Source organism: Capra hircus, chromosome 18 (assembly GCF_001704415.2).
Source record: "Capra hircus breed San Clemente chromosome 18, ASM170441v1, whole genome shotgun sequence".
Classification (NCBI taxonomy): Eukaryota; Metazoa; Chordata; class Mammalia; order Artiodactyla; family Bovidae; genus Capra; species Capra hircus.
The window spans coordinates 9522156-9548435 of record NC_030825.1 but is presented as its reverse complement, the minus strand read 5'-3'; the positions used below and the strand labels follow the sequence as shown (position 1 = coordinate 9548435).

The window sequence follows — 26280 nt, the reverse complement described above, 5'->3', positions numbered from 1 at the left end:
TGTGCAAAGTCAGGAGGGAGGCATGTCTGGCCTAACAGAAGGGATGAAACTGAGCAAGGCCGCCGTGCTGGGAGATGACAGTGGTGCCTGGGGGATCCGCTGAGACCCGGGAAGGGCTGCGGGCGCGGGAGAGGGGCGAGGCAGGCGGCCGCCCAGGACTTACCACGATGATGTTCTCGTGTTCCTGGGTGGTCAAGTTTGTGTTCTGAAGGGCGAGCAGGGAGGCCGGGAGGAAAACAGAACAAGACACACGGTTAGTAAGATGGAACATCGGTATCTCAAAGGGCCACATGGTTCCAAAGCCGCTTTCAGCCTCTTGGACAGGGGACGGTTGCCACTTTTTCTTAATTAAACAGATCAGAAGCTGATCAAAGTCACAGTCGGGAAGCTGGGGGGTGGGAGGAAGCACAGCCTTGGGGCAGGGATTAGAGAGCGCCAAGTCCCTGTTTCACCAGGGGAGGGACATGCCCTCGGGGAGTCACTTCTCAGTGAGACGGTTTCTCCGTCCATAGATGGAGTCCACTTTGGGCTTAAGCCTGTGCTTGGCCCTTTTCATGGCCACGCACGCTACCTGGAAGCCTGGAGGCAGGTGCATAATAAAGACACAATAAACATGTAGAACGCTCTGTCAGCCAGTCTTTGAGAAGTATTTCAGTGGTTCCCCAGCTACATTCCCAGGGAACACTAGTGTTCCACGATGTTGGCCCCAGATGGTTTAGCTACGTTAAAATTCTAGCGACTAACCTGCGAAAGTATTAAGCGGAATGGATTAAACTTGCCAAATTCTTAGGGTTTTTTTTTCCTCTCCTCCCTATCTGGAATTTTTTACACAACTGGTACCTGTGACCACCATCCTGTGTATAAGAAAGAGGATGTGAATGAGGAGAGGGACAGATATGCAATCAACAGGAGACAGTGAGAAACTTCAGAGTCTTGTCCGTTTTGCTAGCCTCCTGCTGTGTTCTGCTCTGAGTGTCTCCGTGGATGCAGACTTTCACCCGTGTCGACTTTCTTTCCAACAGGTGCTCATACCGCACCTCCTCACTGGGCAGTAAATGGCAAGACCGACACGTCCCCGAATTCTGGAAGGAGCCCCACGGACTGAACAGGTTTAAGGAGTGTCTGGTATCGAACGCGTTTACACCAGCTGAAGCGAAGGAAAAGCGAGGGAGCTATCCTTCTGCTTTGGTCCAGGCAGCTGGCCACCGAGAGGTGGGGTGAGCACCGGGAGCATCCCGGGTCCCATGGCGACCGCCAGACCCGTGTGCCCGGGGTCCAGACCATGCAGGGGGGACGCTGCTTGGACTCTAACACCTTTTCTTTTTGTGGATGTGGGTGGAGTCTGAGCAGCCACGGATGGCAGATTTTTAACCGCCGGCTGTTTCTCAGCCAAAGTCAGGTAAAAAGCCTGGCTTTCGCAGCTCTGCTCACCACCCCTCAGGCGCTGTGTTGGGGCTCCGCAACACTCCTTCCACCCGCTTCCTGCGCCTGTGACAGGTTCTGTGGCCAGAGGCTCGCCCGGCGGTGGGGATGACGGGGTGGAGTGGGGCTGTGACCCCGTCTGCCCTGTTCCTGAGCTCCTACCTCCCACCAATGAGCTGCAGGGCTCAGGCCACACGAGGGCCAGCTCCCCCTTTCGGGCTGCCACGGGCACGCCGAAGGGACCACTGGGCCTCACAGCCCCCGCGGACGGTTCCAGCGAGAGTCTCCAGCAGGCACGGGTGTGTCTCTTTGGTTCCCGTCGCCAGTGACAGCGCCTGCCCTTCTCAGGGAGCCTTCTCTCCACTGAAGCCCCTCCTGACCCTGGGTGGGGAGTGCTCACTAACAGCCACTGTGTTGGAGGGGACAACTGTATGCCACACAGTGTGGCCACTCCACACACACTCGACCCAACAAAAGCCCGGGAAGCAGGGGACACCAGCTTTCACAGGCTCATCCTCCTTCTCCCTTCTTGGGATCCTGCCTGCCTTCGGGCTGATTTGGTGATGATGCCTGGAGCCTCTTAGGAGGAGGAGGCTTGGGCAGCAACTTAACTAAAGAGAACAAAGAATTTAGTCCACATGCTCGAAACAAAAATGGGCAAGGAGTGGGGAGAGCTTGCTTTTCCAGCCATCCCCTCTATGTATCCAGCTGATGGTGCTGAGGGTCAAGTTCACAGCCATCTCCCACCATGAGAGAAATGTGTTTATCAATTGGTCCCCGTATGTTAGGCACAGAGCCAGGCTCTGTGTACACATGAGGACATCTAATCCCTAATTCTAGGAAACGGGTGCTAATCTTAGCCCAACCCACTGAGAGACCTAGCTCCTTATGTAAGGCCCGTGAGCTCCTGAGGGTAGAACCACGACTCGCTGACTCTGCACACTGCTGCCCTAGGGGCCTGGTCCCTCGCTCACCTAAAAGCCTCTGCCAGTTCAGGTAACATCCCATCAGCCTTGCAGTGGGGCAGACCTGGGCCTGGGTCCTGCCCACCCCTCATCCAAGTGACCCTGGACAACCGACTCAACCCTGCAGAGCCTGCATTTGCGATTCCGTGTGCTCCCTGTGCAGGGTCGCTGCGAGAAATGTAAAGGGGCTGGTGTAAATCCCTGCCACCCTGATTGTCCCAGGGCACGTGCTCAGAGAACCTCGGTGTCACTGGCAGAGGTGTGAATCTCACCGGAGGGGACGCCGCCTGGGCTGCAGCCCCAGCTCTTTCCCTCGCCAACGGCTGCTCTCATCAGTATATCGGGGACAGTGTGGGCCCCCTGCCTGACACCCAGCAGGTGCAGAGCAGATACAAGCTTCTTCCATTTTTGTTTCTCTAAATGCCTTCGTCTCTCTACCCTAGTGCTTGGGATCAGCTGACTCTGAGACCCTTGATCTAAAGCCTGCGAAGTGATGTGAAGTCCGTGAGACCGTGGCCACGGGAACCACATCTGAGATGAGCAGGAAGTCCCAGCAGAGGCCAGTCACGGAGTCACCTGCCGCCGTCCCCACCGCGTTGACCACGAGCCTGACTTAGAGATGGTGGCTGAGACCAGTGGGGCCGACAAAGTGGTCAGAGCGACTGTGTGGTGGGAGCCAGGCCGCCCTTCGGGGTGGAATTTCCAGCCCCACGGCCTACTCGGCAGGTCACGCGGTGTCTCTGGGCCTCAGTTTCCCCATCTGTGAGATGGAAGCAGCGAGGCCCATCTCTCGGGGGAATGTGAGTGTTAGATGGAAAGCGGCACCCGCCCGGCACATGACAGGTACATCCTGAGGGTAAGCTGCTCCGCTCTCTCCCGTGAGAAACCAGCCCGGGCCTGACGACCGGCCCTGCCCGCCATGCAGGCAGCCTGGACTCAAATCCCAGACTGTGACCGTGATCTGTTTCAGAGTTGAAGTCTTGACTCTCCTGTGGGATGAGGCTGGTCTCCCACCTGAGGACGGTCACACCCTCTGCCCACAGCCATCTCTGCCACGCACCTTTCACCGCCTGCCCCCACCTCCCCCCAGGGTGGGGGACCCTCTCTCTTCAGCAGACGTGGAAGGCCTAGGCCGGTTTCCTGAACTGATGGGCAGCGACCAGCCTGCGCCTGCGAGAGGGCGGAGGTTCTAGGCAGCAGGGACCTTGTGTGGGGTCTGGAGGACTGCAGAGGAGCCACCCAGGGCACCAGGGCCACTCCCAGGGAAGAGGGGCAGAGAGACAACTCTGGTGGCCGTGCATGGCTGAGGCCGGGAGTCATCAACCCCGGGGCCCCCGGGGGCCAGGGAGCAGATGAAAGAGGGCAGCTCTGACCTCTGCGAAGCGCTCAGAGTAGCACGGGGACCGCGGGAGCAGTGGGGCGCTCAGGAGCGCCCCTCGCCCTCCCTCAGGCAAGCCCAGCTAAGATCAGGCCTCATGTCCCGCCGTCTTCCCCGGGAGGGAGGCGACCGCCTTTATCCAGGAGCCCGGGGCCGCCCCTGGCACAAGGCACACGCTCACAGCCTGGGGCTGCCTGGTGGACCCTGAGGCTCGGCTGGGTGGCGCTGCGCAGCCGCTGCCAACTGCTGCTGGGTGTTCTGATCATTTCTAAGGACAACCTGCAAAGTCCTCCTTTGTGGTCAAGCCTCTCAGTTTTTAAAACCCTGTGCGAGCTAAACAGAGTGTGGCTGTGGGCTGTGGGTGCCGAGGAGAGCAGGAAGCCATGTCTGCCGGGAACCCCAGTGTTGGGGGTGGGGGAGACGGAGGCGGCCAGCGCCGGGGGATGGAGGAAGGGCGGTCTGGGGGGGCTGCACAATGCGCTCCCACCCGGGATGAACGAGAGGATTCTGACAGCGGCCACCAGCCCAGCTCGGGTCCAAGGCCAGCCCCTGCCAGGTCCTGTCCCAAAGCAGGTCCTGGGGCACGGTGGGGTGACAACCACTCTCCCCTCGACCCTGACCTCCTTCTCAGCTCCCTCCTGTCGCTGGGGGATGGCTCACCTCCTCCCACGACGGCGGGGAGACAACACAAACTTGAATTCGATCTGCCGCTTGGCACGGGGTGGTGCTCAGCAGACCCCGTAAAAGAATTAAACTTCAAAGTCTTGGAGGGGCTGGGGTGGGGCGGGTGGCACAGAGCGGAATCAGGCCAAGCGGCCTTACCTCTGAGAGCAGTTTCGAGACGATTTCCAGTGGGGCCTGGTTGATGGAGTCGTCTTGCAGAGGGGACGTCAGAGCCATGTCCACCAGCGTCCGGATCTCCTTCAGGACGACCTCCCAACGGCTCGGGTTACTCAGGACTTTCTTGTATTTGTAAATCTTTTTCTGTTTGGGAGAGAGAAAGACCCACGCGTGTGATGGACAGGCCAGGGGTGGGCGAAGTATACAACTCGATCGGTGACTCCGCTGCTTCAGGGTGGACACCTCCCTCCCTCCCCATCAGAATCCCATCCCGGAAGAACAGAGTCTTGCCCCAAGTAGAAGGTTGCGGCTGTCTCCTGACCACTAGGAGAGTCATTTCTACTCTGCTTCCAGTGACCTTTTGAAAAGGATGAAGATAATTATCGGTCAGATTGCATCTTGTGCCAAACTCGTTCCCCAAGTATTCTAATGCAATCACAGCAGGAAGGTACTTTCTTTGTGTTGGAGGCAATGTTTCTGCTCACCTACGAGGCCACCTGGAGTGTGAGCAGCTGGGAAACCGGACAGACAGGCTTGGGGCCCGGAATTCAGCTCCAGCCAGGCAGGGACTGAGCCCAGAGTGGTCCTCAGACTGCACGTGGGGAGTAAGACAGTGCCTTCTCGCCTCTGCACCCAGAGCTGGGGAGCGGCTGGGGCAGGGGCCGGGCTGCTTCCGCCCTCTGACATGGAAACAGAAGCCCTCTCCGAAGGCTGAGGTCCCAACAGCTGCCTGCCTCGCTGCCGCCCAGCTTGCCTGGGAGCCTCTCTTTCTAACTGGATAAACTCCTTCATTAAGTGTCCCGCTCCCTGGGGAAAACCTAATTTTAAAGTCACGGAGCCAGCAGCCAGCTGGGTGACACGTCACAGCCTCCGAGCCAAAGTCTGAAAGAGGGGAGGGGGCGGCGAGGGTCTCACGCTGGCCCCCGAGGCCCAGAGGCAAGCTCGCAGGCCTCCAGGCTCTCCCTGACCACTGGGTTTCCGAGTTAACAAGGATGAAGGGTCTTGGACCCCAGGACCTAGAATGGAACATCTCGGGGACAAAGTCCACACTGGACTGAGCAGCGCACGGTGCTGAGTGAGGCGTCGTGGTGGAAACTCCCAGGCAGACTGTGGAATCAGATGGACCCGGTTCTTCCTATAAAGCGTTCCACCTCCTGAGCCTCAGTTTCCACTTCTGTAAATGACGCGTGAAAACGGCCTGTGGCCTCGTCCACTGAGTAAGCCTTATGAACCCTGGACCCGCGTGGTCCCCTCTCTGGACGGAGTTGTGCTCAGAAGCACAGTCCAAGGAGCACAACCACGGAACAGAGAGGGAACTCAGACGCTCAGCTGGTCTCCTGAGAAACTTGGAAGGGATGAAGCCTACAAGCATGGTGATCCAGACATCACAGCGTCCTGTTTCTTCCGTTTTTGTTTTTTTCTCACACGCCACGGTCTTCTGGAGCCTCTTCCTTGCTAATCACGCCCACCACCACCGCCATCCCCCACTCAGTGAACTCACACCTCGGAGTACTTCCCTGTCTTCATCCCAGCCCTTTCTCATGTACGAAGGCGGTCTGTCTCCTCCCCTCCCTCTCCCTCCACACACCCTCCACCTCCCCTACCTCCCTCTACCCTACACCCCCAGCTGCTGCCATGAAGACAGCCCAGTTCTCCTCAAGCGGGGTATGGAAGAGAGTGGAGACATTTACTTGCCAATCATGTTAGATCCTACAAGGGCCGGAAGAAACCATGGCAACTTGTCTGTGTGCGTGTGTGTGGGGGGTGGTGTTTATTGAACAGTACATACACCGTTGATGGGGATGACGGTGACTGGCAGTGTTCACCAAACACCGTTCTCTCGTGAGGAGGTGCACCCAGCTTCCCGAAGCTTCCCTGGGACGGTAACCAGCCTCAGTCCCAGCGACTGTCAGCAGGAGCACAGCCAGGTCCAAGCAGACACACAGCACCTGAAATCTCAGGCAGCAGAGATACTTTGCAAGGCAAGAACCTGACCCAGCCCTGAAGGCGAATGCTCCTTAGAGTTCTGGATGTTGCGGGTCGGCTCTGTGACCAGAGAATTGCTTAATTTTTTAAATGACCATGAGATGGCTGCAGAAACTTGCCGTATATTAAGCCCCAGAGAAAACCGCAGGGTGTACAGGCAGGTCTTCCCATGGTATACTCCAGATGGGCCTACGGTCTGGGCTTTAAGTGCGCTCTCTTCTAATCAGCTGCAGGTTATTTATTTTGGAAAGAATAATGACTTCATTCTTTTTGTGAAAACAGGGCATGCTCACTGTGAGAAATGTAAACCATGCTGAAACACAGAGGAAAGGCTCAATGAGAAAAGGGCCTCAGAGACCCCGCCACCTAGAAATGGCCGTCGTTAACCTTCGGTGATCACTGCTCAGCTCTCCTTTAGACTTGGCCCGTGGGGGTTGGTGGCCATAAGCGTGGTCCCTCCATCCCTGGGTACCCACACCTGGATGTCGCCGAGATTCTGGGATACATGGCCCAGGGGGAGGGCTCTCCGGGAGCCCCCAGCCCCTGCACAGCTTTCCATGAGCCCCCTCCCAGGCACGCCCAGCCTCGGGCTCACAGACACAGCCCCCCTCGAAGGACTGGGGGAATGACAGCTTTCCCACAGGTCCCTGCCCAAGCGGCATCCCTGCTGGAAGTTCCCAGGGGCTGACGAGGACTGACGTTTAATGAGCACATACTGCGACCCGCCGGGCACCATGCAGGGCACTTCCAGGCATCAGCTCATGCCACCCTCCCGGTCACCCCAGGAGCCGGGGACCTGCCAGGGGCCCTGGGAGGTGATGGAGGGCACAGAAGAGCAGGTAGGGAGTGGGGCTGGGGGGAATGGGCAGCAAGTTGCCAGGGTGTCGTGGAGCGGTAGGACCGGGCAGCCGGCACCGCCACCCTCGTGGGGACGAGACAGTCAGGGCAGATCACACCCTGGAGCCAACCCACCCAAGGGCCAAGGAGGCTGGGCTGCTACCCACCAGCTTCCTGGGTTCCTGGCTGCCCTGTGCCCAGGCCAGGGTGCTCCTGTAGACACGTCCCCAGGTGGATCTCCTGGGCTTACAGGGAGCAGCCTTCAGGGCAAGGTGAAGCCAAGAACTGGGGGACCTGCCGCTTCCACCATGGGCTCTGGTAGCCCCTTTACACACGTGGCTACCGCAGCCATGAGGTGACATGGCTCACACCAGGTCACACGGCTAGAAAGGCGGCAGAGTCACAAGTATGAACTGGCTCCGAGGGACCCAAGAGGTGTCTTATCACACAGGTCAGGACCAGCGCAGATGGTTCACTAGAGACACGGTCAGGGAGGCAACAGGAATGCTTCAGGGCCTGGGACGAGGGCTCTGGGGGCTGTGGGAGCAGCCGCGGGCAGGGCGGCTGTGACAGCCGTGGTTACAGGGTGTGGGCCAGCAGCAGGCTCCCAGAAGGGGCTCTGAGCCCTGGCAGGGGACGGCCGCAGGGTGGAGGCAGGACCAGGGGCCTGGCCGTTCCACCTTGGGTGACAAAACGGCACGTTTCATCCCAGGAGCCAGTCTGATGAGCTCATGTGGCGATGAATCACGGCGGGGCTGGGCTGGGGCCGCCTCTGGAACCCGGACTCCCAGGCTCCTGGCAGCCCGGCCCTGGGCTCTGCCATGTGGGACCCCTCCACTGAGCCCATTTCCCCAGAGAGGTGGACGACCTCCTGCCCTGTACCAAGTGCATGGGCCGAGGGATTCCTCTGACAAGAGCCTCGGAGCTGTCTCCCTGCTTATTTTTGTGCAAGGAAGCCAAGAATGGTCTCATTTTTGTTGTTGTTAAGGGTTGGGGGGAAAAAAACATAAAAGAATATGCCACAGGCTCGTATGCAGCCTGCAGAGCCCCAAACATCTGCCATCTGGCCCTTTCAAGAAAAAGGCAAGAAAGGGTCAAAAGCCCACCCAGCCGAGAAGTCAGAGCATGTGCAGTTCAAGCTGGGAGGCCGTCAGGGAGACGCGGGTTCCAACATAGAGACGCTGCTCTGCAACCACCAGACTGGACGGAACCAAGAGGTCCCACCACGTGTTGCAAAGGTGTGGATCCAGCGGGACCCTTGTGCATTGCATCAGTACGGCACCACTGGAAAAAGCTTGACAGTGTCTCAAGTCGTTAAACACAGATTTATCATATGACCTAGCAATTCTGTTCCTAGAAATCTACTCCGAGAAACAGATTCTACATAAAGACACACACATGAACAGGCATAGCAGCACTGTTCATAATAGCTCCAAACCGGAAACAACCCAAATGTCCGTTAGCTGATGAATGGAGGAAGCAAGAAGTGGTCTCTCTGCACAATGGTATAGGAGTTGGCAGCAAAAAGGATGGAACCACTCACATGTGCTACAATACAGACGAACCTCGCTAACATGCCAAGTGAAGGAAAACAGACAACACAGACACACTGGGGGACTCCTTTTACATAAAATGTCTAGAAAAAGGCACATTTACAGCGACAGAAAGTGCCTGGGGTGGGGAGGTGACAACAGGGACTAGAACCGCAAACAGGTATGAGGACGTCTTGCAGATGATGGAACTATTCTAAACCTGCACCGTGATGGCTGCACAACTATAAACTTCCTACAATCACTGAGTCACTCACTCGCAATAGGTGAATTTTTAAATCTGATGCCATGTACATTCCACCTCAATTAAGGTATATAAGGAAAAAAATCACCCATGCAGGTGGAGGGTATCAAAGTCAGAGGCAGTATGGCCTCGCGACTAGGAGGGCAGGCTTTGCAAACAGCAGACTTCAGAGCTGAGCTCGGCTTCATCTACCCGCTCACTCCTCCATTCATCCACCCATCCATCCTCTCCAGCCAAGCGTTATCCGTCTTTCCAACCAGCCAGCAATACTGCTGGCACCATCTAGTATGATCTCCCAAGGACTGAGTTAAGCGCTAAGGTTACCCGTGGGGAGCAAGGCAGACAGACCCCAGTGCTCGTGGAGCTTACCGACACCCTGCTGTGTGGTATGATAGCGACCACTACCAGAGGCTTGCCATGCCCAGCCCGTGAGAGGGTAATATATACAAACATTCAGTCCTGTTCCTGGCTGAACAGCAGCTCTAATTCTTATTGCCCGAGTCCTGAAGGTGAGTGACCCAGAGCAGGCAGGGCTGAGGAAGTCTCCCAGCTCCCCAGACCACGGAGCCCGCAGCTCCACTGCAGTCCTCGCCCTCTGCTTATCAGGGAGGGGGCGTTACCTGGGCAACCTCCGCCATCTCTCCGGCAAGCGCGACGCCTGGCTCCTCCAGCCTGGGAGAGCAGAGCACGCCGGCGCCTTCGCGGGAGACGAACTGTCACCAGGGAGGCGCCCGTCGGCGTGACTCAGAAGGGACTGGGAGCACGCCTCCCAGTGACGGGGCGGCCGCTCCAGCACTTGCCGCAGCCTGCGAGGCTGGGCTCACGCGAGCACGCATGCTCCCCCGCCCGTCATCAAAGGGGAGGCAGCCCGGGGCGCTGGGGGGGGGGGGTGCGGGGGAGGAGCCGGCTGGAGCTGGGCTGGCTTCTACGACTTCTTTTGTGCCAGGGGACATCCTGAAGCTGTGCTGCCCAGCTCGAAAGCCACCAGCTTTCGAAAGCGTGTGGCTACTCAGGCTGAAACAAATTAAAAGGAAACACAGCTGATCATTCAGTGTCTCCACAGCCACACAGGGCAGGCGGCTGCCACACTGGGCGCTGCAAAAAGAGGATGCGTTCGGCGTGGCAGAAAGTTCTACCTGGCAGGCTGTCCTGAAGTCTTAAGTGTCCCCTCGGTCACCCCCGCCCCAGAGGACCAGCCATGGGCTCACTGCCCCTCCCATCCTTCAGGGCTGGTGTGTGAGCAGCACCCAGAACAACTGCCTGCCCAGGCCCCGCTGGCCTCCCCTCCAAAGCCTACAGGGGCCTCTCCCCGATGTCTTCTGCACTCCCGGGAAGAACGACCCCGTGGGTAGCCTCCTTGGCTTCCCCGATTCCTAGACAGGCCTCTGGCCTCCTCGTTTCTCTCAAGCTCGCCCTGAGTGTCCATGCTGACCGTGCCAGGCGGCCGTGCCCTGCCGAGCCAGCGTGCTTCTGGGCTGGGGGTGGGGGTCCCTGACATTGGGGTGGGGCGCGCTTCTGACCCTTTCTGGCCCTCCAGAACGGCCTCTGTTAAATCCTTTCTGCATGAAGCACCATCCCTTTGCCTTCAGAATCAACTCAGGTCTGTGACCGGCCCGCGTGTGTCACTTCCTGACTGCCCATCTGGGCCCAAGTCTAGATCGTTACCCTGAGACCATCATCCCGTCTCAGCACCCCCTGCAGACTATGCAGAGACTCCAGCTTAGCCAATACAGTTACTGTACTGTTACTGCTGGACCGACCAACCAACAGACGGATGAGTCAAGTACACCCTCCGGGACTTGGGTTTGTCAGGATGGGAGTCGGGACACCCACTCTGAGTGGGTGGGGCCTTTGGCTCTAGTACGGAGGGGCGGAAAGCGAGACTCGAGCCTAGCCCTGGGGCTCCCTTGCCGGCTGGAGGGGAGGGCACGGCCTTCTCACCCAGCAGAGCCGCTGTTTCCAGCAGTACTGGCCACCCCAGTCCAGGGCGCACCATGTGCCAGGGTAACGGGCTGCGACAACAGACACAGGAGCACTGGCCGCCATCGCTTCTGGAGGGCTCCCCATAGATCAGGCCCTCTTCTGCAAAGCACCTTCACAATTCTCACAACCACTCATTGGCGTTCACGTTACAACCACTTCACTGACAATTATTTCAATGTGAACGACGAGATTAGCTCCATTTCACAGTTAAGAAGACTGAGGGTGAGAGAGGTTAAGTCACGGAGCTGTAAGAGCCAGAGCGGGAGCTGGACTCAGGCCCAGCTTTGGATCCGAGTCCCAACCGCCAGGCCACTCTGAGGGGCATGCCCGAGCGCCTTCTCTGCCATGGTCGACGCTGCTGCCTCCCGCTGAAACAAACAAGCAGCCCTTCAAATTGAGGCGCTGAGCCCAGGGGCAGGTGGAGACTGGCTGCAACTGGGCACCTAGCTGACATCTGCCCGGGAAGCCTGGGGAGCTGGGTAATCTGTGTGAAAGAAGGGGGGTGAGAGCCTGGCACTCTGCCCCCTGAGTGCCCACCGGAGGCGGTCTCCCTGCAGTCATTACTGCTTCCAAGGAAACAGCAGACACACGGGCACAGTGTCCCGCTTGTCGTCTCCAGAGCATCGGCTGGTTGCCTGGGAAACCAAGCATCTGGCTGGTGGGGCGATGAACTGGTCGTGGTGCCAGGCTGGCAGCTGGGTACCACATCCTACTTAGCTCTTGGGGACTGCTACAACCTTTGCAAAATCCAATCAACCCATGGATCTGACTGCACTGAGAAAATTCTAGGTGGCTGTTCTCCCCTCTCAGCTCTGACCCCAGGGGAAAGGGTCAAGCCTTGTCTGTCTCCTCACTGTTCTGGGTGGTGGTGGAACCGCTGGGGACACGTGGAAGGTGCTCTCAGTATTTGTCAAAGGGAGGAGATTCAGAATCAGAAAGAGAGCTACAAACGGCTTGGTTTTCTCAATTTGCTGGCATACTGAGTGCAGCACTTTAACAGCATCATCTGTTAGGATTTGAAAGAGCTTAGCTGAAATAGCATCACTGCCATGAGGTTGGTTCGTAGTGGTACGTGTTGGCCGTTATCAGCTCCCACACCAGACCCTTAATCCTCCCTGCCCACTGAAAACGCAGGAACCACCTGCAGGGGGGCTTGTTAAAAGTCAGGTTCTAACTCGGTAGAGCCCATGGGGCCTGGGAGTCTGCACTTGGCAGCAGCTTGCACGTGAGAGCTGCGTGAACCCGGCCCCGGAGCCTGGTCTGCTCCTCCCCAGGGGGCAGGCACGCTCGCTCGGTCCCTGTGACACACGGAAGGGGACACGGAGGGGTTAAGGCCTCGCCGGAGGTCACACAGCTGGCGCTGTGGGTTATGTCCCCCACGTGGTATGTCAGAGTCCGAGCCCCTGGTGTCTGCGGCTGTGACCTTCTTTGGAAATAGGTCTTTTCAGACGCCATCAAGGGAAGATGAGGTCATGCTGGAGTAGGGTGGGTCCTCATAAAAAGGTCAGGGGAAGACACACACAGGGAGAAGGTCAGGTGAGGACGGGGGCAGGGACGGGAGCAAGGCTCCTACCAGCAGAGGGACGCTGAGCGGCATGGCAGCCCCCAGAAGCTGCAAGAGGCCAGGAAGGAACCTGCCTGCACCCTGACGTCCGAGAGATGGCACACTTTTGCTCATGCCGCCCAGTTTGTGGTCCTTTGTCACAGGAAACACACAGCTGGCGAGTGTGAGAGCAAGGCGGGCCCGGGGGACCTAGCTCCTGGCCTCCCTGCTTCTGCTGTCTCAGCTGGCCCTTCCCATCCTTTTCTCGTGCGGAGGTGGTAGCCGGGGCCCCTGTTCCCAGCAGCCTCTCCCAGCTTACTCTTGGAATCTGCTGGGTTGTCTCTTCTTGAGCTTCCCTGGTAGCTCAGACTGTAAACAATCTGCCTGCAAGGCAGGAGACCCAGGTTCGATCCCTGGGTCAGGAAGATATCCTGGAGGAGGAAATGGCAACCCACTCCAGCATCTTGCCTGGAGGATTCCATGGACAGAGGAATCTGACGGGCTACAGTCCATGGGGTCGCAAAGAGTCAGACACAACTACCACTTTCACTTTTCACTTTCTCCTCTTGGGAAAGGCCTGACACCCTGTCTCTTCCTTGCTCTCTCGTTGACGCCCACCCCCAGCTGATGACCTGGTCCTGTGCTGCCTCAAGGAAGGCTGGGCGGGGACGCCTATCCATTACTGCCGTCGCAAGGAGCGGGCTAGACGCCCAGGCAAGCTGCAGAGGGAACTCCCGAGAGGACCTCGGCACAGGAGTCACGGGGCAGGCTCAGCCCCACCCCTGGTTTGGCCCTCAGGTGTGTGCAGAGTGGGGCATCTCTGCATTCAGACTTCCGTTCTGCTGCTTGTGAGCTGTGCAGCCGCAGGCAAACCATACCACCTCCCTGAACCTTAGTTTCCTCATCTGCAAAATGGGGCTAAGAGGTGTGCCTGCCTCTGGCAGCTCTGACGAGATTGAATGTGGTATTTCATGCTGAACCTTCTAGGTGTTTAATAATGCTAGCCATTGGGCCAGTGGGGCATTGATCAAGATAGTTAAGTCTGGAGAGAAAATAAAGGTGATGAGAAACCTCTAAATGCCCATTGACAAGGAAATGCCTGAACTAACCATGGCCACGTGCAAGATCACACCAGCAGCAGGAAAAAGGAACGAAGCATGGCCAGCAGCCCTGCCGTGGACTCCAGCCCCACGAGCCACATGTGTCGGAGTACACACGCGGGTGGGCAGGGGAGGACCACGGTGGTGGTGGGCGCAGGGCACCGAGGAAGAGCTTTGGCTTCATGAAACGTCTCAAAATGCTGCAGGAAACCAGAGCTGTGCTGAACATTTCAAAGTAGTGAAGAGAAACACCCCCAAAGATTTCAGAAACTGGGATCATGGAGGTGGTGGTGTCCCTGTCCACAGACTCCTTAAAATTGGGCAGAACCTCACATTCTTAGAAGGAGCAGGAAAGCATCTGAGATCCTGTTCTCCTTGATTTTCCACGGTTCCAGTCGATCACTTTGTTTTTGAAATGATAAAGATGCTGACCGGAAAACCGGAATCGGACAGAACGGTGCTTGGGAGGGGACTGCTACAGAGCACGAGGGCTCATGGAGTGCTCACCGCCGGCACGGTCGTGAGCTGGCGTCCATCATTCCACGGATTCCCTGAGTACACACCCTCCTCCCCTTAAAAGGGTACATGAATCCAGCCCCCATCATACAGGCTGGCTTGTTTTTAGCCTCACCTCTGCCCCCCCCACACCCTACCCCAGCACCCATGCCAAAACCATGACATACGGTTGGCAAACGTTTCCTGGGAAGTGGCCAGGTGATAAATACTGCAGGCTTTTCGGGCTGCGCTCTGCTGTTGTAGCATGACCAGGAGTTGGGGTGGGGCGGCTGGGTCCCCCTGAATCTCTTATTTAAAAAAAACAAACAGGTGATGGGCCAGTCTGTCAACCCCCAGGGGTGTCAGTTCCCGTCGTCCTCCCTGGCCACACGCCAACAGATGCAAACGTACAGAGAGCTGGGTTTTGCTCCCAGCCTTTGTTGCTTGGTCCCTCCTTTAGTTTTGCACAAAGGGCATCACGCTGTACACAGGTCTCTGCATCCACACCCTGTGGGTGGAAGTGGTCCCACATCAATTAGAATAGATTTTCCCATGCTGAGTGTTGTCGTAAGCCACCTAAAATGTCACCGGGCAAAGGCAGCACGTACATTTAGAAAATGAAAATCAAGCAAACGGAAGTCTTCTCTCCTGACCTCAGCCAGAGCTCTGGGCAACTCCTTTGCGTGGCCTGGGCAGTGGTCACTGGGTGCTGTGACTGCCACGCATCAGGGACCCAGCAGGGCGGTCCCCTGACCAGACAGCCGGACCCTTTCCAGGCACTCTGTGTCACGGAGCTCTTTTCCAGGGACCACTGCCTGCCCCCAAGGGGGGCCCCCTTGGTCCAAGAGGGTCTTCCACGGTCCCCGGGATCAAAGCCCAGCCAGCCTCCAGGCTCTCACATACCCAGAAATGTGTCCTGCTTCCCCATAACTATAAACTCAACCCAGGATGTGTTCATCACTAACATGAAAGGCTGTCTTTGAGGAATCACCCCCGGTAGACTCAACAAATAAATTTAAAAATGCAAATACGGTACCGAGGCTGCTCCTCTTCTGCCGGCTAGGAGAGATGTTCAGAGCAAGTTTCGCTCCCCTGAAAGGCAGAGGACAGCACAGGGCTGTTTGCCTTGGGCTTGAAAAAGAGAACTCTCTATCCCAAATAAGGAGTTCCCGGGCTCGGCTTCAGGCGGTAGCATCTCGACAGGGGCCTCCGCTGTTTATTTGACTCAGAACTTTATCTGGGGCTCGAAGGACTTCAAAGGCATCCGATCTGCTTGGGCCTCGTGTGGGGAGCCTCGAGGCCTCGTCAGGCTGCCTCCTCTTGGGCTGGAGCCACGGCTCCTGCTGCGAAGGGCCTTAATTTATGAGCGCCCTGGAAAAGGACCCAGCTCCCCAATTAATTCACCTGCAGTGGATCATGAGTGTTCGTGTCCAGGCAGGCAATGAAGGTGCGCTCGAATCAAAGGGGGAGGGTGCCCTCCTGAGTTCCTGAGAAGGGGGTCTTATGGGGAGCAGGAGTCACTAGTCACTTAGGCAGGCCCAGGGCAAGGTCAAGGCAGATCTGGGGTGGGACCTGGAGGGCATTCGCGGCAGTGAAATCCGAGTGGCCCACATGGTAGAGGAGACGCTGGCAGAGGCTGTCACGAAAGACCTCAATGGTCTAAAGCTGAGAGGGACAAAGAGGAGGCTCAGGCCAGGGGCTGAGTTCTGCCTGAGGTACAGGGGAGAGTTCTTTACTCTGAGAGTCAGTTTTCTGGTCTGCAAAATGGGGACATGAAATTAAAAGACGCTTGCTCCTTAGAAGAAAATCTATGACCAACCTAGACAGAATATTAAAAAGCAGAGACATTACTTTGCCGACTAAGGTCCGTCTAGTCAAAGCTACGGTTTTTCCAGTAGTCACGTATGGATGTGAGAGTTGGACTATAAAGAAAGTTGAATGTTGAAGAATTGATGCTTTTGAACTGTGGTGTTGGAGAAGACTCTTGAGAGTCCCTTGGACTGCAACGAGATCCAACCAGTCCATCCTAAAGGAAATCAGTCCTGAATATTCATTGAAAGGACTGATGCTGAAGCTCCAATACTTTGGCCACCTGACAGGAAGAACCGACTCATTGGAAAAGACCCTGATGCTGGGAAAGATTGAAGGCAGGAGGAGAAGGGGAGGACAGAGGATGAGATGGTTGGATGGCCATCACCAACTCGATGGACATGAGTTTGAGCAAGCTCCAAGAGTTGGTGATAGACAGGGAGGCCTGGTGTGCTGCAGCCATGGGGTCACAAAGAGTCGGACACGACTGAGCCACCGAACTGAACTGAATCCTACCTCCCAGGGCCGCTGTACCGTCTCAACAGGGCAGCAGATGAAGAGGCTGGAAAACAGTAGGCACGCAGTGCGTGTCTGCTGCGCTTTCTCCCTTTCTTCGAGATACTGCAGGGGCTCTCCAACTGCGGTGTGTACCAGAATCACCTGGAAAACACACCTTGCTACATTCTCCTTCCCCACCTTCCAGTTCATGAGACAGGGGTGTGCACTGCTAGTAAGTTTCCCGATCACATAGAGGCTGCTGGTCTGAGAGCCCCACTTTGAGAACCAGTGAGCCATGGTGGGTCCACTGTGGTGGAGAGGTCTAGAAGGAAATAAAAACTGTTCTAGACAGAAAGTTCATTGCAGACACTGACAGAGGCTCTGAGAGCCGACAGTCGCCAAGGGTCTGCTGCAGGCCACCACCTCCACTCAGTATCAAGTTGGTCCTGGACCTCCTGGGTGTGCTTTTCAGGTTCCACGGGCTCCTGGACATCTTTTCCAGCCCAGAGGTCAGCCAAAGGATGACCTCAGAATGGCACCCCTTCTGCCAAAGGCTGCTATCCATGCACCCGCCTGGTCCCTGCCACCTCTCCAGCCCCTAGCTGGACACAAACCACTGTGGCCTCCAGCCGCCAAGGTCAGCAGGCTCCATCTGAGTGGCTTTAGGACCCTGGACAGGGGCTCTCTGTCCATTTCAGAGTTTTCTGCAAAACTACCCTTGGGGTCTAAGAGGGCACCAGGGTGCAAACGTGGAGCCTCTGCCTTTGTCTCAGGATCAATCAGCCTCCCTCCCAAACCCCATTCCATCCAGAGAGCAGGCTGCCCCCGGGGTGTTTTCTGGTCCCCCGGTGAGGTAAGGACCTAGTCCCTCTGCGGGGCCTGCTCTTTTTGGAGGCTCTGTTTGGCTTCGTCTCTGAGCAAACAAGCAGGCAGGAGCCTCGGAGGCAAACCCAGAATGGCAGCCCCACCCCCCTGCCGAGAGCTGCCAGCCTCCCCAACTTGGGGGATCGCTGCCCACCCCCCCAGACAGACTCCAGCAGAACAGAAGGTCTTCCTGGCCAAGAGACAGCCTCCCATTTACGTTTTACAGACTTATTTGAAGAAAGAGAAAGGGAGAGAAAAAAATTCTGCCTTAAACGGCAGAAAACAAATTCACCCGCAAAGCGTTTACGTGGAAGGCTTCCTTGTGTGGTGGGGTGAGTCATCAGCCCCGTCAAAGCGTGCGTGGGATGACAAGCTGAGCCCCTGGGCCCCCTCCTCGTCTGGGAGAGAGAAGCAACCCACAAATGCGCTTCTTTCCTGGCTGTGTGGCAAGCCGGCTGTCACTCGCCCCTTCTGAGGCCAGGGGAAGGCTGTCATGCGGGCGTTGTGGGGTGTCTGATGTCCCCGAGCCCAGAGCTGGGGCAGTGCGGGGCGGGGACAGGCTTGGGGTCCCAGGGATGTGGTGCAAACCCCAATCCCCTGCTTCCTGCCCTGGGGCTCAAGCAGGTGCTTCTTCTGGGCCCCCCAGGGCTCTGCACTCTTGATCTTTTGAGTGCAATGGTCAGAGGGCTCCGCAGGGGTGAGGCTATACGAGGTACCCCTGGCTGTCCCTGGTCCACGGACGATGGGCACCCGCATCGCCTGTCCTTTCTCTCAGACACTCAACTTCCCGTCTGAACAACGGGGTTTCACTCAAAGATTTAGGTCCTGCCGGGCTTGACCCTTGTCTGAACGAGCTACTACAAAACCGTAAAAAGCAACGAGGTAGGTAGAGCCGAGCGCGCTGTACAAGCTTGTGTGTGAGATCAACCACGGGACGTGACAGAACGCTGAGGGAGCAAGGAACGCCCAGCGTGGGTAATGAAATCCGTGTGGGGCTTTTAAAGGAACTTTGATGACAACCTTCTGAAGGGCTCCACGAAGCTAACAGGACTGCCTCTGGGAAAAGGAACTTGAGGGAGGAGAGACTGTGCATTTCGAACCTTTCAGAATGTCCCCAAGGACTGAGTACATGGTTAGCTGCCACTGGTCTCAGCTGCCATCAGCAGGTACCTGGGGAGCGACAGGCTGAAAGGGAAGATGGCAGGAGGGAGCCGTCCGGGCTGACGGGAACCCAGGCGTCTGAGACTCAAGTGAGGACAGCAGTCAGAACCCACGCGACCCACAGATTTGTGCAATTTGTTATGTCTAAGTTACAGCTCCATTTTTTTTTTTAACTTAAAAGTGTTTACAGAGGTCCATGGATAGTGGCACATTTTTCCCCCCCCGGTTTTCTCTGTCCTTTTTACTATTCAGAGGAAACCTTAATAAATGCAATTTTAAATGTCCCACCTCAGTACTCCTGCATTCCATTATCAGGTGTATACACTGGTTTGGATCACTTTGGATAACTGCTGGGGAAGTGTCCACCAAAAGGGACCCTCTGCCTACCCAATGGCCTGACCTCAAAAGGATGTAAATGTATGTTCACTCAGGGACGTGTTTATAACAGTTCTGTTCGTAATAGCCCCAACCTGGAAATCTCTGTCTGTAACAGAATGAACAAACTAATAGTCTCTTCACTTAACGGAACACTATCGAGTGAAGCAAATCACTACTACACAGGATATTATACGTTGCACAGATAAATCTTAAAAACGTAACTTTGAGCCGAAGAAGCCAGGCATGCAGGAGTTAAGGCTGTGTGACTCCATTTACCTGAAGTTCAGGTCTGTGCCAGACAAATCCATGCTGTGGGAAGGGAGGAGAGTGGGTCCCTTGGTGGGCGGTGGGGTGCATAGGGGCCGGGGGAACTCTGTAGGGAGGGGGGGATCCAGGGAGGCGGTCACATTCTTTGTATCAATCTGGGCAGTTACAAGATCAATTCTATAAGCATGTGCGGCATTTTTAGCCAGTAGTATTGCTTGGTCTGTGTACTTTTCTACATGTATGCTATCCCTTCAATGAAAACACAGACCAAATCGCTCTATGCTGATTCCAAAGAGACCTCTGGTTGAGGAAGGGCCTGATGCTCACTGGGGCTTCTGTGCCTCCGTGGGCTCAGACAGAGGACTAGGCTACCCACCCTCTCCATGCCCAAGGTGGTGCCCCCTTCTGCCAAACGAAGTGGGTTGGAGACCCACCAACCACCCAGGGTTCAAATCTCAGCTCCTCCTAGTTCTGGCTGTGGACGAGCTCCCTGGCCCTCTCCGCTCCCCCTTCCAAATGAACCTGCCTTTGAGAAGACTGGCAGAGAGCGTCCACTGGAGCCCCCAGCACGGCAGCAGGCACTAGCAGGGACCTAGTAACTGTTCTCCGCGGTTACCATGAGGAAAGCCCACAAGAGCATGAGCTCTCCTCCCCAGGGCACCCTGCCCTCCGCCACTTGTTAGCTTCAATCCCTGAAGCTTCCCACGTTATTACTTTCAGGGCCCCTGATGGCCCACCAGGGGCCAGGAGCTGCGGCTGCAAGTCGCTGGAGACCGTGGCCTCCCGTGGGTTGTGATGAGCGCAGGTGCAGAGGCGGCCTGGCTGGACTTGCCTCGGGAAGGGCCTCTGCTCCCAGAGGCCGGCTCTGCCACTGGGGCACCTCCCGCTGGGCATCCCCTGCAGTCTTGGACGGTGATGGGCCCCCTGCCTCACGGCAGGGGAGCCCCCCTTTCACGGTTCTCTGTGGAATCCCTCTGATCCCTCTTAGGAAGTCACAAAGCCCTCTTTGACCAAGTGCCAGAAACTAATCTGGACGGAATTCTTGCCTCTTGGACCTGGAGAAAGACGACCTGTGGCTGGGCCTGTGAAAGGACCGAAGAGGCCACTCCCGGCCATTCCCAACCTGCTCCCCACCCTGGCTTCACCTTCCCACTCAGGGGCAGGATGGCTGGCAATCACGACCCCGCTGGGCAGCTCGGCAAAGGCTCCCGAGAACACACCTCAAAGAGACACGGGCTGGAGCCGACGGGACTGGACGTGGATTCCCAGTCGCACCGCCTCCACAGGCCTGGGAGGTCACTGAGGCAGGGGTCGGTGGGGAGCTTTCGCTCCCTCTGTTAACTCAGGGTGACCCCCAGGGGCTGCGTGGAAAGGGGTCTGCCCAGGGGGGTGCAGTGACTGCTTAGTGCCGCCTGCCTGGGGCTCCCTGGGGGGTTGGCACGCGCGCGGTTTCCACGCGCCTTCTTTCTTCCAGAGCCCGTCTTCTGGAAACTATCTACACGAAGGGAACGAGACCTCGGTCACTAGAAAAGAGTAACTACCCTGATCGTGCGCTTATTCACACGGTGGGTGCCATTTCTAAGTTCTCTGCTGCTGTTAACCCGTGTGACTCTCATAGCAACCTAGGAGGCTTGGTCTTAATGTGACCCCCACTGAGTTCAGGAGGAAAAAAAGAGGTCCATGGAGGAAAGGAGCCAGTCCAGGGGTCCCACGGCCCATGGAGGAGGTGGAGCCAGGGTTGGAACCTGGGCAGTCTAGGGCTAGAAATGTTTCTCTTGGGGGTGAATTAGCAATATGCGGAAAGAGTCACAAAAAAAAATACACCTCTACTGCCTGTCTAGCACCCACTGTTCTGGAAATCTGTCCTGAAAGAGGAGTTCTAAAGAAGCGCAAGCCTGGCTACAACAGAAGGTCGTGACTTCACTGTCTGTAATTGAGGAGAATGGGCACTGACCAAGTGCCCAACAGCAGGCCCTGTGGTCAGCTGTGCGTGACCTCCTCACAGGTGTGACAGACACACTGACACGCCTAAGGACCTGGCCACAGCTGTCAGGAGGCTGTGCAAAGGGAGACAGAGCCTGGAAGGGCATCGGGGGGTGAGACCAGGGAGCAAGGGGGCCACTGGCCTCACTGTGGCCGTAAGGGTGCTTTCACCATGGCTAAAGGGGGGAGCAGGTGGCGGGGCAGGGGGGTAGGCCACGTGGAAACGGCAGGAGGGGAGCACGGGTTGCCGCCTCCCCTCCAGACACGTCGAGCCCAGCGCGAGTCACCCAGGAGCCTGTGGCGCAGGGCCCAGAGCCAGGAGCCAGGTGCAGGCGGGTGTGTAAGTGGCCGGTCCTGAGCGTGACCTTCTGGGGCCAGGCCTAGGGGGTCTGTCATGTCCCAGAAAATCAGGTCTTCCGTGAGAAGCAGGGGATTGCCGTCAGAGGTTAATTCACGTAATCCTCTCGGTGACGGCTGTGAGGCTCAGAGAAAAATGCAAAGCTCTCATAAAACGCCCCTGGCACACGAGGCGTGAGGGCAGACAGGTGACAGGGACGCTGCGGAGCAAAGCCCGCAGGTGTGAGAGGGGAGCTGCCTGTGCGTGTGCGCATCTGTGTGCACACGCGTGTGCAGTGCAAGCCCCACTCCCAGTGGCTACACGCCCAGGTGCTGGAGTCAAACCTGTGTTTGAGCCCCAGCTCTGCCATCAAGAGCTGTGGGCCCTTGAGCCAGCATGTTAGCCTCTCAGCCTCGGTCTCTGCATCTGGGAGAAGGGGAAACGGGAGGCCGAGGCCCCTTCTTGGGGCTGCGGGGATCCCCCAGGGTGCCGAGCAAGGTGCTAGCACTGGCTGGGCACAGGAGGAGCGCCCTGGGCAGGGTGGCGGGGCTGGATTCGGCCTTGGCATGCGTGTCGAGAATGCACGCTCCGGGGTCTGCAGGGGGCACAGCACGGCATCTAAGGGCCAGGCTGGGACTAGAAGTGGCTCCCCACTACCCGGGAGGAAGGTCAGAGTCGGGGGTGAGGGTCCTACCCTTCCTCCCGGGCTCCCGGCAGGGAGAGCATGAGCTCGGGGCCTTCTGTCCCTCTGACCTGGCTCCTGGGGACCCTGCCACCTGCCGGGCCTCTCTCCTTGCATGGGAACAGGGGTGACGGGCCAGCTTTTCCAAGAGGGTGCCCAGTGGGAGCGGGAACCCAGGCTCTCAGCCCCACATCTGGCAACCCCAGTTCCTCACCTACCTACTGGGGGCCCTCACAGGGGCTCAGCCCGGGGCCGGGTGTGGAAGCTGGATCGTGATACCATGAAGAGCAGCTGTCCTTGGCAATGGGCTTCGTCCCCTGCATCCCTTCATCCATGAGACCGCGGAGCTGGGACCATGCAGAACCACTCTAGCAGGCGTTACTGACAGGGGCACTCCCAGCCAGGCAGTGCCCTCCGAGGACAGATTGCCGCCCCCCACCCCGATCTTACAGACACTCCATGGGGGGCCCTGTGAGGGCTGGTGAGTACCCGCTGGCTGCTCTGACCAGGGCGTGTGTGGTGACGCTCCCACAGCTCTGGCAGGGCAGCCTGTCTTCACATGGACCCGTGAGTGAGGCGCTACTTAGTGATCTTTCCATTTCACAGATGAGAAAACTGAGGCCCCAGTAAACACCCCCGACACCCAATGTACTCCAAACAGTCTCCCTGCAGCACACATGCACACACAGGCACAGACCCCACCTTCTTCTCGACCCACCTACTCTGTCCAGCAGAGGGACAGGCCCTGGACAGGGGTGACTGAGCGGCGGTGGCCACCTCAGGGGCTAGGGAAATTCTGCTTAAGGATGCAGGCGGTGGGCAGCCGGCCAGGGAGGATGGGGGCCTGGACTGGGATTTCCCCAGCTTCCCCGGCGGGAAAATCACCTTGGTTTTCAAGACTTCTAGGCAATGGCCCAGGAACCCCACCTCAGGAAGCGAGAAGTTGTTTTTCGGAGCTGGGGGCACCAGAAGTGCCAGCTGCACGAAGCAGGCATATCATGCTTCTCGAGGCTCCTTTGGGGCAGCTTAGAGCGCGTCTCCCCCCCAGCCGGGTCCTCAGGGCCTGTGGTCCAGGGCCTGGCACACCCAGACGGGTCTGTCCCACACAGCTCGAGCAGTGGGCCTCTAGCCTCAAACCCAGGGACGGGCCAGTCTCCTCCCAGCTTTGCAAACACACCCCAGACCCACCCACCTGAAGCACACCCTGGCTCTATCCCATAGCCCCGGCCTGGTCCCTCCTGGCCTTGTGAGCAGGACAGGCCTGGCCCCTCACAGCCTGACGTGCAGGGACAGGCCCGTGTCCACAGGACAGGGCTTCCAAGTGCATCTGAGACAGAAATGAGGCCTCATTAACCCAGGACGACTGTTTATGCTTCCACACCCCCAGGGATAGGCCTCAGGGGCCAAACCTCCCCAAACCCAGCAGGGTAGGGCCGGCCTCTCCAGGGAGCCTCAGTGGCACTCACTGCTCTGCTCCGGAGCACCCTGGGGGGCTGGCTGCCACCCCAGCCTGCTCCTGTTGGCTCCTGTCCTCCTCCTCCGGGCCCTGCCCCCCCCCCCCCGCACCCCCCCACACCTCCCTGACCCGCCTGCCCCAGGGCGGGAGGCCAGGAGGAAGAGCAGAGCTGCCTGCAGCCTGGAGGGGGCAGGGAAGGAGGCCCAGAGCCGGGGACGTTGAGGGTTGGCCCCTGTCCCCTTCTGGGGGCTTTGGAATCTTGGACAAGTGGCTCAGACAAGTTGGCAAACATCAACAACAGTGGACCATTTGGTAAGCCGAGATGACGCTCAAAGCCCAGTGCCCCTCGGAGGAAATGCTCCCCGTGGGCTGGGACGGTCGGGGTGCGCCGGAGAGCAGCGCTGAGGCCAGAAGAGCTGCGGGACCCCCAGGATGGAGAGAGGCAAGGACGTCACACGGATGTTGTTCTCGGACTCTGCCTGTTCCACAGCGCACCTGGAGGTCGATTCTAGAGACGTGGTTCTCAAGCTTTTTTTCCCCTTTTTTTCATTACGGTTCCCCTAAGGAGCCTTTTAAGACACTTCCATCCCAATCTGTCCTGATCCCATTGAGGTTAAATTCTAGAAAACAAGATTCTCTTGAGTAGACTTAACTATATTCTCTACGCACCGCTGGAATAACTAGGCATTTTTAAGCCCCAAACACTGATTCCAGCCCCCTTGGAGGCAGTGCCACACCTGTGGAGATCGCCCTGGGAGGGCCCCAGTACTGCTGCGTAAAGACTCCATAAAGCTACGGGACACAGCAGGTTAAGAGGCAGCACTCTTCACAAGCAGAAGAACTTCCCTATGTCACCCTGCAGCCACAGCACGCACATGCATGGGGTGTAAGGGGAAACGATAAATACAGCGTTCAGAGAATTAAAAGCTCAAGCTGAGGTTGTGGGATTTCGAATGTCCTTAATTTTGATGTTCTATTGATTTCAAGTTAAAGGTAGAGAAAAGCAAAGGAAAGAAAAAGAAAAATCCCCAACGGCCGGTGGCAAATACGGAGGAAAGAGTGGCGGTATCAGGCAAGAGAACCAGGACACAACCTGAGTGGGGCTGAGCAGCCGAAGCGCGGGATCGGGCGCAGGTGGCTCGGGCCTCGGATCCACGCTGGAGCCTGCTGTGCGACCATGCGCAAGTCGCTGGATCTCTCTGAGCCCTCACGTGTGCTGAATGACAAGGAGCAGGAAGTGCCAAGACATGCCCCATGCGCCACAGATAGTCAGCGGCTGCATCTTACGGGATGAACCCTTGCTGAATCTATGCAAACCACAAGACGGATCAGCTACAGAGCCGGGATTCAGACCCCGGGTCTCTTGGCTCATTTCACCAGCCAGCAGTCCCTCAACACCTTACGTTTCTTTGCCATTTTATAAGGAAGGGCAGAATGCCTCCCTTCAGTCTCTTCAACACTGAGTGCAGAGTCCCCGGGAACGACATCAGGCTGCTGCCACTGAGATGTCACTGCCACCTGGCGGCAGCACACCTAAATTACCCGGGGCGGGGGGCGGGGGGGGTCAAAGGGGACGATCACCAGCACCGCATCTGTGCTGCGCTCCCGTGGACTGCAGCCCACCAGGCTCCTCTGCCCATGGGACTCTCTGGGCAAGAATGCGGGAGTGGGCTGCCATGCCCTCCTCCAGGGGATCTTCCCAACCCGGGGATCAAACCCAGGTCTCCTGAATTGCAGGCAGATTCTTTACCATCTGAGCCACCAGGGAAACCCTACACACTCCTAAGCCTATGACAAAAAGTGCTTAAACAGTGAGAACACAGGTCACCATCCATCACCGGGCAAAAGGGCCACTCACTACTGGGCATCTGTTGATTCCTTGACACCCTGACCTCAGTGTGCTTGCTTTTGTTTTTTGGGATGAACACGTACATACTGCTGTATTTAAGAGGGATAACCAACCAACAAGGAGCCAGCAAACAAATAAATAAAACAACGCTATAGAAAAATAAAAAATAAAATTTAACTGATTTAACAACCATTAACAAACCAACCACCGCCAAAATGGAGCAGACATCCAGGTCTTGATGAGAACTGCTAGAAGCCCAGGGATCTCCATTTCGGTACCTGCTCGATCAACTGTCTGAACCCCACACGCGCCTGAATTCACACATTTCGAGCTTGTCACCTTTAAATCATCCTCTGGCTGTCAAAGTCTCCCGAAGCGCCACTTGCCACACCTACCATCTTAGTCATCGCTTGTGGCTGCGTAGAATTCACACACGTCACAAGCGCTGCCTTTCAGAAGTTCCCAGAGATTCCGGAAAGCGCTGGAGACAAGTGGACCAGGGCAAGGCGACAAGCAGAGGGGAATCCACTCAAGACCACCTCTTCCTTGACACTGACCTTGGCCACCTGTTCAGAGAGACATTTCCCCAACCTGCTGGGCAGGCAGTAAGTCTCCATCCTGAGCTAAGAGAAAGCAAGGTGTTCACTCACTGA

At 57.3% G+C, this 26280-nt stretch overlaps 1 protein-coding gene across 2 annotated transcripts in view; it reads right to left on the bottom strand.

Moving 5' to 3' along the window:
- The window catches only part of CMIP (c-Maf inducing protein), a 205983-nt gene that overhangs the window by 39969 nt on the left and 139734 nt on the right, over positions 1-26280 (bottom strand). The window contains exons 1-3 of one of the 2 annotated variants that reach the window (XM_018061764.1): positions 9843-9949; positions 4588-4749; positions 164-205 (exon numbers count right to left, since the gene is read on the bottom strand). In XM_018061764.1, coding sequence (XP_017917253.1) covers positions 164-205; positions 4588-4749; positions 9843-9860 — 222 coding nt within the window. In that variant the 5' untranslated portion in view covers positions 9861-9949. Of the gene's footprint in view, positions 1-163; positions 206-4587; positions 4750-9842; positions 9950-26280 lie in introns of those variants that run through there. The other variant, XM_018061763.1, reaches the window with a different exon arrangement.